Below are 15,791 nucleotides of genomic sequence, written 5' to 3' on the forward strand. Positions count from 1 at the left end.
GAAATGGCGAGTGACTAATGGGTTAAACCATCTCCTTCCTCCTGTATCCTGTCTGTTCTGAAATGTTCTTTTCATGGTGCTGCGATTTGAACTAATGTCGCTGGAGCAACAACAGGAGATAAAGCAACGTTAGGAGAACTGAGAGATGTATTTAGTTTAGTTTACAGCGCGGAAACAGGCCCTTTGGCCCACCGAGTTCACACTGACCAGCGATCCCCGCGTATTAACACTATCCTACACCCACTGGGGACAATTTACCCATCCACCAAGCCAATTAATTTACATACCTGAACGTCTTTGGAGTGTGGGAGGAAACTGAAGATCTCGGAGAAAACCAAGGCAGTCATGGGGAGAACGTACAGACAGCACCCGTAGACAGGATTGAACCCGGGTCTCTGCACCACCGTGCCGCCCTTATTGTTGAGTGTTGTTAAGTGATAATGTTCCAAAATTTGCTGTTTGAGTTGTACTTCTCTGTCATTGGTTTGTGAAAATAGAATTTTGCTGGCTGCCTCAACATTAAAATGTATTGAATTGTTTTTAGATACAGTATTTGTAAGGGGATATATGAACTAAATTAAATTTCAAACATTTGTACCATTTTAACACTATGTTAATAGTTAATTACATAGTCATAGTGATACATAGTGTGGAAACAGGCCCTTCGGCCCAACTTGCCACCAATGAATTTGTCTACAACTAAAAGTTAGTTATTAAAAGAATAGAGTCTCTTTCTATGGGAATGAATTGGATACATTAAAAAGATGTGATGCACAATATAAATTATATGATGCTCAATTTGCAGGTGCAATTAACTTTACAAAAAAAATGGAAATACGTTGCATGGTAGTGCAGTATTTTTAACATCGTCAGTTTCAAAAGTTCCATTGAAACCAGTATTTCTTAGAACTAATTTTTCACCAACACAACACATTTCTCTAATCAAATATGCACCAGTAGCCAAGACACAGTTCAATCAGGAGCAGATAAAATACATCATAACCATGTCTTTGAGATGTGGGAGGAAACCAGAGCACAGACGGTGATACCCATGCAGTTACAGAAAGACTGGTATCTTTTGTATTACAACAGGGGTTCCCAACCTTTTTCATCCCGTTTACCCCTGGCAACCTTAATAGCACATAACAATGTTATTTCACTTATTTATGAACAACTAATGAACAGATACTAGTACAGGTGCACAACCTTTTATCCGAAAGCCTTGGGACCAGACACTTGTCGGATTTCGGACATTTTCGGATTTCCGAATGGAAGATTTTTAGCGTAGATTAGGTAGGTAGCGCGGGCGGCTTGAAAAGTCTGGAGCGACTGCCTCCTCCCCGGAGACCGGGGAATCATTGTAAATCATTGCATAAATGTTAGTCAGTTAGTTTGGAGGGATTTTATGTGGTGGGGTGGGTGGGTGAAGGGGGAAACTTTAATTCTTAGTCCCCTACCTGGTCGGCAACTCCCAACAGCTGGGGGCTCCGTCCGGCCGCTGGGGCTGCGGGCTCCAAATCCAGCACCGCCCGCGGTCGGACGCCTGCAGCCCCAGCTCCGCGAATGTTGGGAGAAGGCGGCCTCAGCGCCCTGGAGCTTACCGCACAGCGACCCGGTAAGGCATTGCCCGCTCCCCGCTGGTATCCCAGCGCTGCGACGCCACCGACTCCCAACATTTGTGGAGCTGGGGCTGCAGGCGGCGCTGGATTTGGAGCGCCTCGCAGCCAGGGGTAGAGTTGCCGGGGTCGGAGCTACAACCGGCGCCGCCCGCAGCCCCAGCTGGGAATTGGCGGCCATAGCGCTGCGGAGCTTACTGCATGGCGACCCGGTAACGCATTGACCGCTCCCCGCCTCTCCGACCAGGTAGGGGACTAAGAATTAAAGTTTACCCCTTCAACCCCCCCTTCACATAAAAGCCCTCCAAACGAACTGACTAACATTTAAGCAATGATTTACAGATGTTTCCGGTCTCCGGGGAGGAGGCAGCCGCTACAGTAGTACAGACCTGGGTTGACCGTGGGTCGTTTCGGGTCAAGTTTGGCGCCAAACGCGAGCTTTGGTGTGCAGACGACATCCTGGAAAAAATGGCCGGTTTTCGGAGTTTTTCGGTTTCCGGAACACCGGATAAAAGGTTGTGCACCTGTATACCACAACCAAATACAGTCAGTCAATTAGAAAAAATATGTACAAATCCAGAATCAACAAATTTTCCCCAGGTTGGGAACCCTTGCATTACAACATCTGAGGTGAGGGTCAAATGTGGATCCCCAGAACTGAGGCAGCAGCACTAATTGTTATGCCCTCCTTCCAACACCACCTCCACACCCTGCTGCTCTCATCTCCTCTCATGCCTCTTGATTCACGGTTGTGGAGGCACTTGAATTGTTGCATTTGATCCTGCAAGTACTTTTCAAAGATGCATAGAATGGAACTACTGTAAATGGCATTCAATTCTGTTCATGAATATTGCATCATGTTTTTCATATTATGTTTTTTGTCAGAGTGTTAACATTAACACATGCAGGTGGAATAGTGATATCTCTCACAAAGCCAATTAAAATAATTTTAAGATTCTTCTATTTTATCCTACTATTTTTGTTCAGAAACAGTTTCTAATCCCAACCAAGGTTTTACTCTGGTGTCTTTCACAATGTCAGATCATCCCAACGCATCATTGTAAATGAATTCAGCAACAAATTTCTATGCAACAGTATCCCACATATAGTGGTTGGATAATTTTTATAGTTTGTTTTAGGCATATTGATAAAGATAGATATACGTAAACCAGATGAGACAGTTATTGAAATGGCTTCAAAGCCATTGTTATACAAACTGAAGCCACATTTATATAAACCAGGGGCTTGTATGTTCCTATGTTTCAATTAAAAGCGTATGGTAGAACAAATCAAGATAAAGATCTGGTCAAATAGTCTAAAATAAAATTTTCTTTTTACAGGTTTAAGGAAAATAACTCAGGAGAACAGGGATAGATATCGAACTCAGCTAAATGCAACAAAAACTGCTATCAGCACACCCAAAAGAGGAGAAGAGGATAGTGGATAGGTCTTTTTCAGTTAAGGTAGTAGATAGGACAATAATGGAATGTATATCACAATTGAAGAAAACTGGAGAAGTGATTAAGCTGAATTTACAGGTTGCCACAGGGGTTTTAAATGGCTACTTTTCATTGCTCCCTTTTTCAACAAAGTTGAAGCTGGGCTCTTTATATTAAAAAAAAAGACTTTATGCTATAATTCATTTCAAAGTGGATGTAGATCTTGCTTGGAGTTCAAACATACTGCAAATATTGACAATATTCACAAGAATTTGCAAAATACCTAGAAAGACAGAAATATGAAATAAAGTAAAACGTACTGGAAATTCTCAGGTCAGGCCACATCAGAGGAAGAGAGAGAGACAATTAATAATTTGATTATAATCTTTAGTCAAACTGTTATTGGCCTGAAAGTTTGGTTTTCTCTGTAGATCCTATTTGAGCCACTGAGTGTATTCAACGTTTCTTATTGTTTATTTAAACATATTTAATATCTCAATAGGGTCTATGATTGGACCTCCCTCTAATCAATGTGGGTTACCAATACTGATTACCAATATTTAAGTAGCTCAATAGTTCAGTCTCAAAAAACTACAAACCTATTGAATTGGCTTTTGTTATCGTTAAATTGCTAGTAGTATTATTTCATATCCATTTGAAACCTTGTGGCAATCACTTTAAATAAATCAGTTTCCCAAGTAGGTAATATAGGCAGAGATATTTTAGATTGGCTGAAGCACTGATGTCAGGTCAGTACTGGGAGTGTAAAAGGGATTAATGTTAGATGCTTCTCAAAACTCTTATTAATAAACTGAATAATTTATAAAAATATCTCATAATAGGATCAACCATTGAATTATTTCATAGCTTTTAATGTTTCTAATTCATTTTTTGCTTTATACTTTCTTATTTTCCAGTTAATACAAGGATTTTGGACAATATAGGAATTTACATATAATGCATTTTAAAGAGATTTTCTTTACTGTTGGTCCTTAGGGAGTTCCTAGGGCAGTGCTTCTTAAACTATTTCAGTGTCATTCATCCTTGAGTCTATCACAAAATTTAATTCACCCCAGACTACAATTTCTTATGTTTTTTGGTAATTTTCGTCCAATTCTCCCTTGCGTATAATTTTATATATAATTTATTTTGTCACATGAGCAAAAAACATAAATTAACTCATTTCTTGAGTGTTTATTTTATTCAACTTTTTGAACATCCTAAAAATATGTAAAGAAAACGGATGTAAAAAAAAATGTAAATTAATAAAAAGTATAATCACCTCTGGAGTTGGAAAATCATTCTATAAGAATGATACAAAACCATTCCAACGTCTAAACACCGGGCTTCAGCCCCATCCTACCCTTTCTGGCTTTGATTACTGCAGTTTTATTTCTTGGAAAACTAGCTCAAAAAACCATGGAGTATGTGATTTAATATATTAGTATCCAACAAATATAACTTCCTATAAAAATCCCTGATGAAAGCTCACAATACCACCAAATATTAACTTTGGTAGCTAAATTGCTACACAAAGTAAAGTTACAGTTCAACAGTTGCCTGCGGCGATCCTCCAGGGTTGCCATTTATAAATCTATGATCCCACTAGCTCGTCCGGTCTTCTCTAAAAGGTTATATTACAGTAAATTTGGGAAATATTCTGCTACTTTGAAATTAGAAAACCACAGGTAGAGAGAAAACATATCAAATTTCCAGCTCCACTGCCATTAAAACCAATAGGAGTTTACTAACCACCTCAATGGCAATGCCTATTTTAAGTATAGAAAAAATATATAAATAACTGAATAAATTAAGTCATTCACCCTTCATTCACCCCTAAATAATTCCATTTGCCTGTGGGTGAACCATTCACCAGTTTAAGAAGCACTGCTCTAGGGGTCAAGAATAGCCAGTTCAATGGGTTGTGAAGTGGCTAGTGGGACCAATGTGGAATCTGAGGACAACTTTGGGAGGGGACAGTTGGAGCCGATGGGCACACCAAATAGAATGTGGTACACTCCTTCCAATGTTTTCAGCAGCCTTCAGTGTCTTCAGATGAAGAGATTCCAGAATCCTAATACCATCCCACACACTAGCGGTCAGGGCCAGGGATTCCCACAAGCTGGTGAAAATGTTATACTTCTCCAAGGAAGCTTTGAATCACCCTTGATAGGTTTCCTCTCTCTTGGAGTCTCAAGATGAAGATTGAAGTAGACTTTTTGGGGGTGGGTCAGGTGTCAGACATGCAAATAATGTGACCCATCCACAGGAGCCAGCCTTGAGCCTGGGCATTTTGACCATAAGGCAGAAGACAATGAGGTTGGTTCACTCTTTAAAGCAATGAATTTGGAGGACTTTGCAGAGGCAGTGTGGTGATTCCAACAATTTCATTAAGAGGTCTTCTTTGGAGTTATCTTTCCTCCTCCTTGCTTGCGTATCGCACCTTTCCAAAGGTTTGGGCCCTTCCCTAAATTGGCATTGAAGTCACCCAGGAGACATCTTTCCTGCGATTTAGTTTTCTCAAGGACACCATAATACTTGCCGTTTCCCTCATTGGTAGTTTTTGAGTTTGAGTCGTATGAGCATTGGTGTATTTGTTCTACCGTGCTATGAGCCAGAGCAGCATGAAATGTTCATCTATCCTATGAGGAGAAGTTGTGAAACCAGACCAGTTCATACTTCAGGAAGTTCTCCACCTTGCCCTTCAAAAAAGGTGTAGTCTCCACCTTGTTCTACCTTGCATAATTCATTCCAACTCAAGAAAGAGCCTTGGAGTGGAGTCCTCCACTATAATGGATCTCTTGGGTCCATGATAGGTTAGTGCTGCCAGTTGATTTTGTAGCGAGCGGCCAATGTGAAGAGCAGGCTGGGTCATGTATGAGTAGGAAGGAACTGCAGATGCTAGTTTATATCCCAAAATAGACACAAAATGCTGGAATAACTCAGCGGGTCAGGCAGCATCTCTGAAGACTCGGTCATGTATGATCTGGCCCACAAATCTAATTCATATGGGAGTATGTGTGCACACGCACGATAGGTTTGAGGCCCAGGCATGATTGTGACATTAGAGGCCTGAAATGAGCAGAAAGAGGACAAGGGTAGGGCAGAAAAACTGTAAATATTATGCTTTAAATATTTTGGCTCGATTAAATATAACTGATCACCAGACTCATTGCATTTGTTTGCTTTTCCAAATACGTTCATTGAATCGAACTTTAAAGCTTGGCCTCAAAAGATAAAAATAAAAACAAGCAAAACAATTTCCAAGGTAGCTTTGAAATTGAAGGTTTGAGTTCATTACTATCAAAATGCCACAATTTTGATTTCAACATACCATGCATTTTGTTTGTCTCTCCGGGCTACACTGTTGTAGTTGAATATATGAAAGTTAGAGAAATTAATCTAGCTTAACTGACCCTGGCATCTGCCAGAGGACACATGCCTTATCCGACAGATTGTTGTTACGCCAGAACCAGTGCTGTTACTGCTTAGAGCAAAAGAAAATATGGATTGGATCCAAATTATTGTTTCGGAGGAAGAAATTAAATATCTTGAACTTGGTCAACTCATTGCAAATATATTAAGAGATCTGTCATTTTACACTAACAAGTTTCTACCAATCAACGCATTGATTTGAGGAGGTCTATTCTGGCTGTAACCACTTTATTATTTTCAACCCATAATTTTGTATCACAGGAAAGAATGGATTTGGCATTAAACTGAGGCCTGCAGTTCATGTGGTGGGAAGTGGAAAGAAAGCCAAAAAGCCCATTGTTAAATAACATAGACAGGTGAGCAGTGTCAGAATAAATTAAAAACTGAAGAGCAGAATCAATGTTAAAGGTTGCACTGAAGGCTAAACCTAAAAATAGTAGGATATGCATGGTCTTTTTGTTAAAAATAATGAGATAGTGGGAAGGCATTTCCTGCCTAGTCATGTGAGCAGGAAGAATTAAGCAAGCTAGTTCTAAGTGAATCGAGAGTTGTGTGCACAGGTGGCTAGGCGTCAAAGACTGTAATGCATGTGGTGCATGTAGAAAAATGTAGGAAACTGAGGCCATCATAATGGAGCCAGCTTTCACATCACAGATAACGGGGCAAGATCCAGCTGCTATGCATCCAGCTGTTGTGTAGGACCTGGACCACGGAAAACTGTAACTGCATCCTGATGACTTAAACCATCACCTATGTTTTCCAGCATTAAGCACTACAGATTAATATTTGGCATTCCAAAACAGTACCACATTTGCTTTTACAACGAGTTGTAAAGTACATTGTAGCACATAATTGGATGTTCAGACAAATGTTGATAGGATTAATTTTACAGTAAATAACTTGAATTAATAGATTTTTAACGAATTGCCTCTGGCATTTTCGAGAATGGCAATGCATAGAAGACTGGGAATTTCAAAAAATGTTTACATATGGAGCCCAGATTTGTGTCAGTACGGAAATAATTTGGCACTATCATCCAATTAGATGATGGCTGATTTGTATTCATGTTATCGATTGCCATATGGCCAGTGTTCTTGGGCGTACTGGTGTCATCTAGTCACTTAAGGTAAGGCAAATTGATAAGGCCCACAATTCCCAGTTTATGAACCCATTACTTAATGCTGTCTGTCTTCAACACCATAAATTTGTATTTTACTTCAACCCCTTGTTACTGAATAACATTTGGAAGTACAATTAATTGAACTCCCTGACTTAGTGACCACTTCAGAAATTTAGAAGGATTTGCAAAATATGACACTCTTATTTGCAAATGAATTTTAAATCTGCCTGGTTGGTCCATCTTTGTTAAATACCTTGTTCAGCTTTCTCTTATGATAATCCCAAGATCTTGCCACAGCTGGTTTAAGACTTGAAAAATTATTATAATTGGAAATTCATAGATGGGTTTCCATTCTAATTTTCCAGTTACATGGTGTTAAATCAGAAAATGGTATATCCCAATCTAGAATTATTTTGTTAATTCATCTTAACGGATAGAGAATTATTGGCTAAAGAAATGTAATTTCATGAAATGCATTCTAAATCTTTGCCAGAAGCACAAGGAGAAAAGTTGCCTCTTATGTTAAGACAAAAAATTAAGTCAATGTTTGTGATGCTAGTGGATGTTAATTACTTTTGTGTAAGAGGGACTATGACTTAATTGGCAGGGTGAGGAGATTGGTGTGTGAAAAGATGATGAAAGGATGATACCAGGTGGACAGATAGCAACTTTTTTTTAGTCATAAAATGCTGGAAACACAAAACTCAGCAGGTTAGGCAGCATCCCTGGAGAACATGGGTCGGGACCCTTCAGAAGTCCAGAAGCAAAGATTAGGAGTAAACGGGTCTTTTTCACAATGGCGGGCAGTGACTAGTGGGGTACCGCAAGGCTCAGTGCTGGGACCCCAGCTATTTACAATATATATTAATGATCTGAATGAGGGAATTGAAGGCAATATCTCCAAGTTTGCGGATGACACGAAGCTGGGGGGCAGTGTTAGCTGTGAGGAAGATGCTAGGAGACTGCAAGGTGACTTGGATAGGCTGGGTGAGTGGGCAAATGTTTGGCAGATGCAGTATAATGTGGATAAATGTGAGGTTATCCATTTTGGTGGCAAAAACAGGAAAGCAGACTATTATCTAAATGGTGGCCGATTAGGAAAAGGGGTGATGCAGCGAGACCTGAGTGTCATGGTACACCAGTCATTGAAAGTAGGCATGCAGGTGCAGCGGGCAGTGAAGAAAGCGAATGGTATGTTAGCTTTCATAGCAAAAGGATTTGAGTATAGGAGCAGGGAGGTTCTACTGCAGTTGGACAGGGTCTTGATGAGACCACACCTGGAGTATTGCGTACAGTTTTGGTCTCCAAATCTGAGGAAGGACATTATTGCCATAGAGGGAGTGCAGAGAAGGTTCACCAGACTGATTCCTGGGATGTCAGGACTGTCTTACGAAGAAAGACTGGATAGACTTGGTTTATACTCTCTAGAATTTAGGAGATTGAAAGGGGATCTTATAGAAACTTACAAAATTCTTAAGGGGTTGGACAGGCTAGATGCAGGAAGATTGTTCCCGATGTTGGGGAAGTCCAGGACAAGGGGTCACAGCTTAAGGATAAGGGGGAAATCCTTTAAAACCGAGATGAGAAAAACTTTTTTCACACAGAGAGTGGTGAATCTCTGGAACTCTCTGCCACAGAGGATAGTTGAGGCCAGTTCATTGGCTATATTTAAGAGGGAGTTAGATGTGGCCCTTGTGGCTAAGGGGATCAGAGGGTATGGAGAGAAGGCAGGGATACTGAGTTGGATGATGAGCCATGATCATATTGAATGGTGGTGCAGGCTCGAAGGGCCGAATGGCCTACTCCTGCACCTATTTTCTAAGTTTCTATGTTTCTATGTTTAATTCCTTAGGAGTTTTTAACCCACTCACAAATGCTGGGTAATGGCCTCTGAGCTGATGTCAGTACTTCCGGTAATAGTTGTAGGAAAAATACTTACTGTCTGATAAACTTTCACTCGTTGTGAGTGAACATACTGCATACTTTAAATTATTTTTGTTTTAACGGCGCATTGGCATTCAGTGCGTATTCAACTGATTCCTTAATGAAGTGATAGTCTCTAAAGTTTTTGTTAGATCTTTTTTAACAGAATTATAGATTGATATCAGAATACCCCTAAATTCCAGATGAATTCATTTGCATTGACCCAATAAAGCTTATCCAAGAATTCTGAATACAAGAAAGGTAATTCATTTTCACTGATTGTAACCCAAATTATTTTTCATTGTGGTATGAATTCACATTTACATTGATCAAAAACACAATTAGTAATATAATCTAAAGTATATAGGATGTTATCATTGATTTAAAAAAAATAAAAAAATTGCTATATTTATGTAAAAGTTGTGCTCACTGGCATTGAGGTAACAATTTGCTGATTGCAGTAGAGGGCATGTACTTATTTAGCCCTGACCAAATGTGCATACTCATGCACAAGCTGGAATTACGGAATCAGTGTTGATGTGCATGTCTATATTTAGAAAGCAAAAAACAAGTGAGCGAGAAAGCTTTTGCCCAAGAGAATATTTTGACCGAGGTATTATTGAATTGCTGCCCCCTGTTGATCAAATCAGTTATGCATCTAGTTTTGCAAATACCTTTCTGTTTATAATAGTGTTGTTGTTTTGTATTTTAACTTTAATTCAATATTTTTATTTCAATATCATAAATCATAGTGGCATATTATTACTCCATCACCATATTTCTACCTTCCGTTCCCGTCCAAACAGTTGGACATAAGGAATTACCACCCTAGATCTGTTTCTTGGCATTTGATAGCATACAGATTAACATTACATATTGATGTCTTCATTATTAATGCTTGGAAGATCTTGGGTTCATCCCACTAATATTTTAATTGTTTGCATCTCGCTAAATTCATATTTGGGCCCTTCCGATAGTGCAGGCTAACAAACTCAAATCTGACAAATTATTAGTAATCCAATTGTTAGTTTCTCCCACTAATTGTTCTGTAAACAACAATGTGATGAGCTACCACATCGTGTATTTTAGTGTTATTGTTTAGTTCAGTTAGTTTGGTTGAGAAATAAATGGCAGCAAGTACATAGAGCATTTCCCCCTCAATGCCCCACTAAAGACAGAAATTAGGGTCTCTTTAATGTATATGCCTACAAATTGCAAACTTGCCCTGAACTTTAATTTGTTTTGCACTGTGCAAAACAATTTCAATGTACATAAATGTGAGGTTGATCCCTTGGGCTTAAGACATTTACTGTAGAATCTCTTCAGAAGAGCTAGGGACATTGGGGCAGAGGGACATTCTGGACAGTTAGGGACAGTTCTTGGCACCACATCATCACTTTGGCCTTTAAGTGTATGTCGCATAACTATACCAGAACACTATTTGGACCAAAAATGTGAGAACATAGATAAAATGCATTATTGGTTAAGTTTGGAAGAGAACTGCTATTTTTTTTCCCCACTCTCCACGATGAAGTTGTGAAATAAGATAGTGTTGTGATGGAGGAAAAAAGGTCTGCCGATCAGAAGAAATGTTTTACATAGGAGTACAAAGAATATACAACATGGAAAGGGGTCAGACACAAAAGACTGGATGCTGACACCTTGAACAAAAAAAAATCTACAGGAACTCATCAGGTCAGGCAGCATTTGTGGAGGGAAGTGGATGGACAATGGATCAGGTCGGGACCCTGCAACAGAACTTGAAACGTTAATTATTCTTTTACGATGTGGCTCTTAGAAATTCACTATTCCAGACAGCCATGATATTAGCTCAGGCCTTCAGGTCCTGACAACAATCTCGTAAATCTCTGCAATCTTTCCAGTTTAACGACATCCTCCTGATGGCAGGGTGACCAAAACTGAATACAATGCTCCAAATGCAACTTCACAAACATCTTGTACGATTGTAACTAAACATCGAAACTTCTGTACTCAATGCCCTGAATGATGAAGGCCAATATACCAAAAGCCTTCTGACTACACTGTGTACCTGTGCCACCACTTACGGGGAACTTTGTACCTGCAATCCTATATCCTTCTGTTCTGCAACATTCCCCAGGGCCCTGACATTCATTGTGAAGGTCCTGCCCTGGTTTGATTTCCCAAAATTCAACACCTCGTACATATTGCTTGTTAGCATTTGTTACCCATCCAAAAAATAGTTTTTCCAGAAGTGTTCTATTTAAAACTCCGTTTACTTATCCATTTCATGTGAAGGTCTAGGATTTCTTGCCTCGTTAACTGGATTATTTCAGATTCTGTTAAATTTCGATCATGTCGCTGAGTCTGGAGGCTAGATAGGCCTGGTAAAAATGGCAGATTTCCTTTCCTAAAGTGAACTAAATTAACTTAAGGCGATCTAGTAGTTTCACATCAGCAGGTTACTTAATTGAATTTAAATTCCCCTGCATTTATGGTAGAATTTGAACATGTCTCCAGATCAGTAGTCCAGGCCTCTGTTACTAGTCCAATAACATAACTACTATGCACTTCTCTGCATGCTATACCACCTCATGTGCAAACATGTTTTAGGAAGCATTAGTATCAGCTTCCAAGGTTAATTCCTCATTTTACCTTGGAGTGATCTTTACCTCGTATCTTGGTTCCAGGCAAGTTACTCAACATTAGTTATTCATTGCATTAAACTGGCTTTAAAAGTAACTTGCTTTGACCTTGCCTTTTATCTTTTTCCTAGGCTCATCTGAAATTCCCAATAGATTACCCATATTCTCCACCAACCTTCAGATTTCTGACAAAAATGTGGCACCCAAATATTTATGAGGTAAGTTACCATAACATTACAATTTGCTATTTCTTGAAACATTTTAGGATAAAAGACTAAACTGGTCATAGGAAACAATTGAATTTAAATGACGATTTTCATATTATGGAAATCCCAACGAGCAATTGACAGCCATTGAAATAATTTCCCGTGACAATGAAGGCAACACTATATAGACGGTCATGGCAAATTTTCAAAAACGTCAACATAATAACCAAATAAGCTGAGCATTGATGAATATATATTCCCCAGTGTGTTGGGAACAACGCTTTGAAATAATCCCATGTATCTGTGAGGGTGGATGGAAATGTAATCTAACATCTCACTGGAGAGAGATCTCCCACATTGAAGGTTATCACCAGTTCTACACTGATGGAATTTTTAGTTTTGAATATCTGGAATGTGACTAGAGCCTATGGACAATGCTAATTCTAATTAATGACTATAATTAGATCAGTATTATAATCAATACTAATTGATGGTAAAGGAACTGCTGCCTTGATTCAAAATGTCACTTCTTTGGGTCAGTCTGAAAACCAAAGGATTTGATCAAACAGCACTTCTAATATAGCTTTATAGCTGGTAGGCATTTGTTAGAATAGCTTGCATAGCCTACAACTCCAATTTGCTCTATCCTCGGGTCTGCCATATCCCTGAAGGGTAGCAGCATTATTACAATCATTGAAGGCTTTAGATGCTGCAAATGTGAATTCAAAACAAAACATTGCAGGAAAAATTCAATGGGTCAGGGATCTGTGTTGAGATACTTTGTCAGAAATTGGGAAAGAGATGAACTAATTTTAAGTTACAGCGAGGATGGTAAAAGGATGGATAGGACAAAGGGAATATCGATGATAGGTGAAACATGGGATAAACAGGTTGATATATTGATGAGTGAAGTCAGAGAGAACAGCAACAAAAGAGCAAGAAAACCAGAAATGCGGAGCTGTGCGGAAGGTCAAGCTGGGAGTGAGAGTAACAGAACCAATAATCCAATAGATGGATGCTCTCAACAGAACTGGTCCGTTCCAGCAGAAACAAAGAAGGGAGTTACCTGAAGCTATTGAATTAATGATCATCTTGAAGGCTGCAATTTGGCAGAAGGAAGCTGAGCTGTTGATACTGTTGGGCCTCATCATAGCAGTGCAGGAGGCCACAGGCACATAGGTCCCAATAGGAGTGAGATAGAGTATTAAAGTGGTAGGAAACAGGAACCTCGGGATTGTCCAGTGGTCTCAACACAACAAAACGATTGCCCATTATGTGTTGGGTTTTACTCAGTGAAGAGGAGACTTCACTGAGGATGTCGGAGAGAACACAAACAAAAGAACATGAATACCAGGAATGCAGAGCTGTAGGGAAGGTCAAGCTGGGAGAGATGAACCAGACTAGTGTGCCTGTGCAGCTTAAATTACTTGTCGAACCCAACTGAACAAGATGAGACCAGTGCACCTCACCTCAGCTCAGCTTGACTCGCACAGTCCTTCAGCTCCAGTGAATTGATAGTCTAGTCAAGTCAAGTTTATTCGTCACATACACATACGAGATGTGCAGTGAAATGAAAAGTGGCAATGCTCGCGGACTTTGTGCAAAAAGACAACCAAACAAACAACCCAACAAAGTACAAACAGAATGGAACAGAATCACATATTATTTTAGGCGGAAGGAAAAAGGGATAAAATGGCACTTAAAAAAAAAAAAAGCAGTATAGTGGTACAATAAAAGTTAGTCCCTGGTGAGATAGGAGTTTATAGTCCTAATGGCCTAGATATGGTAATATTTCCGGACAAGATGCCTTCCACCGCCGCTGAGTAGAAGCACTGGAGGATCCTCAGAGACACTGAATTTGCTCAATTGCCTGAGGTGGTAAAGGCGCTGCCTTGCCTTACTCACGAAGGCTGTGGCGTGTGATGTCCACGTCATATCCTCAGAGATGTGGACTCCTAGATATTTAAAACAGTTCACCCTATCCACAGTATCCCCATTTATCCTCAATGGAGTGTACATCCTCGGATGATGTGCCCTCCTAAAGTCCATGATCAGCTCCTTCGTTTTTTTGATGTTCAAGATCAGGCTGTTGTCCTGACACCAGAGTGCCAGGTCAGCCACCTCTTCCCGGTAGGCCTTCTCATCGTTGTCTGAGATCAGGCCCACCACCACAGTGTCATCAGCAAACTTGATTATCGAGTTGGAGCTGAACCTTGCCACACAGTCATGTGTGTACAGGGAGTACAATAGGGGGCTGAGGATGCAACCCTGGGGCGATCCTGTGCTCAGGGTGAGGGACTTCGATGTATTCCCTCCCATCTTGACTACCTGGGGCCTGGTGGTGAGAAAGTCCAGGGCCCAGGCACACAGGGGGGTGTTGAGCCCTAATTCCAGCAGCTTCTCGGCCAGTCTGGTGGGGACTATCGTGTTGAAGGCTGAACTGAATTAAAGGTCATAATTCCAGATAAACCAGTTATTCACTCTGTAACATCATTGTACACTTGCGACACAACAACCTGTTCCCCTCTTAACAGCATTGATCCTCCTGCACAGATGCCTAAGACCAGTTTACTTTGTTTTAATTAAAAGTGCTTGTGATATTTTTGGTGGATATTTTGCCGTTAAACTGATCTAATCTGCCTGTGCGTGATCGATATCCCTCTATTCCCTGCACTTCCATGTGCCTATCCAAAAGCCACTATTGTATCTGCTTCCACCATCTCCCCTGGCAATAGTTTCCAAGTCCTCCCTCTCTGTGTGGGGAAAAAAAAAACTTACCTTGCATATTATCATTAAACTTTCCCCCTCTCACCTTATTGCTATGCCTTCCAGTGGTGGACATTTCCACTTGGGGGGGAAAACAATTCTGACCATCTACCCTATTGATAGCCCTCATAATTTTATATATTTCTTTCAAGTCTCCCCTCAACCTCTGACATTCCAGTGAAAACAATTCTCCCTGTAGCTGAAACCCTCTCATCCAGGCAGCATTCTGGTAAACCTCTTCTGTACCTTCTCCAAAGCATCCGCATCTTTCCTGTAATGGGGTGACACGAATGGGACGCAATATTCCCAATGCAGCCTAACAAAGGTCCTATAGAGCTGCAACATGATATTCCGACTCTTATTCACAGTGGCATTGTGAAGCTGGGTGACTTTTGTGGCAAGCCTTCACACCATTTCCATCCATGTGGCATACAATCTTTCTGCATGTGTCATTCATGTTTTCCCACTGAAGGCCCTCGTCGTATCCAATTGTAGCACGACTACAAATGTCGAGCTCAAGTGTTGAGGGCGACACAGTGACGCAGCGGTAGAGACCCAGGTTCAATCCTGGCCACGGGTGCTGCCTGTATGGAGTTTGTACGTTCTCCCTGTGACCGCGTGTGATCTCTCCCGATACTCCTATTTCCCCTCACACTCCGGAG

At 40.4% G+C, this 15,791-nt stretch overlaps 1 protein-coding gene across 4 annotated transcripts in view; it reads left to right on the plus strand.

Moving 5' to 3' along the window:
• ube2r2 (ubiquitin-conjugating enzyme E2R 2) overlaps positions 1-15,791 on the plus strand; it is a 73,537-nt gene that overhangs the window by 44,176 nt on the left and 13,570 nt on the right. For 2 of the 4 annotated variants that reach the window (XM_055632570.1, XM_055632551.1), the window contains exon 2: positions 12,289-12,375. In XM_055632570.1, the coding sequence (XP_055488545.1) occupies positions 12,289-12,375 (87 nt within the window). The other 2 variants (XM_055632541.1, XM_055632559.1) reach the window with 2 other exon arrangements.

This window comes from Leucoraja erinacea, chromosome 1 (genome assembly GCF_028641065.1).
Source record: "Leucoraja erinacea ecotype New England chromosome 1, Leri_hhj_1, whole genome shotgun sequence".
In the NCBI taxonomy this organism is placed as follows: domain Eukaryota; kingdom Metazoa; phylum Chordata; class Chondrichthyes; order Rajiformes; family Rajidae; genus Leucoraja; species Leucoraja erinaceus.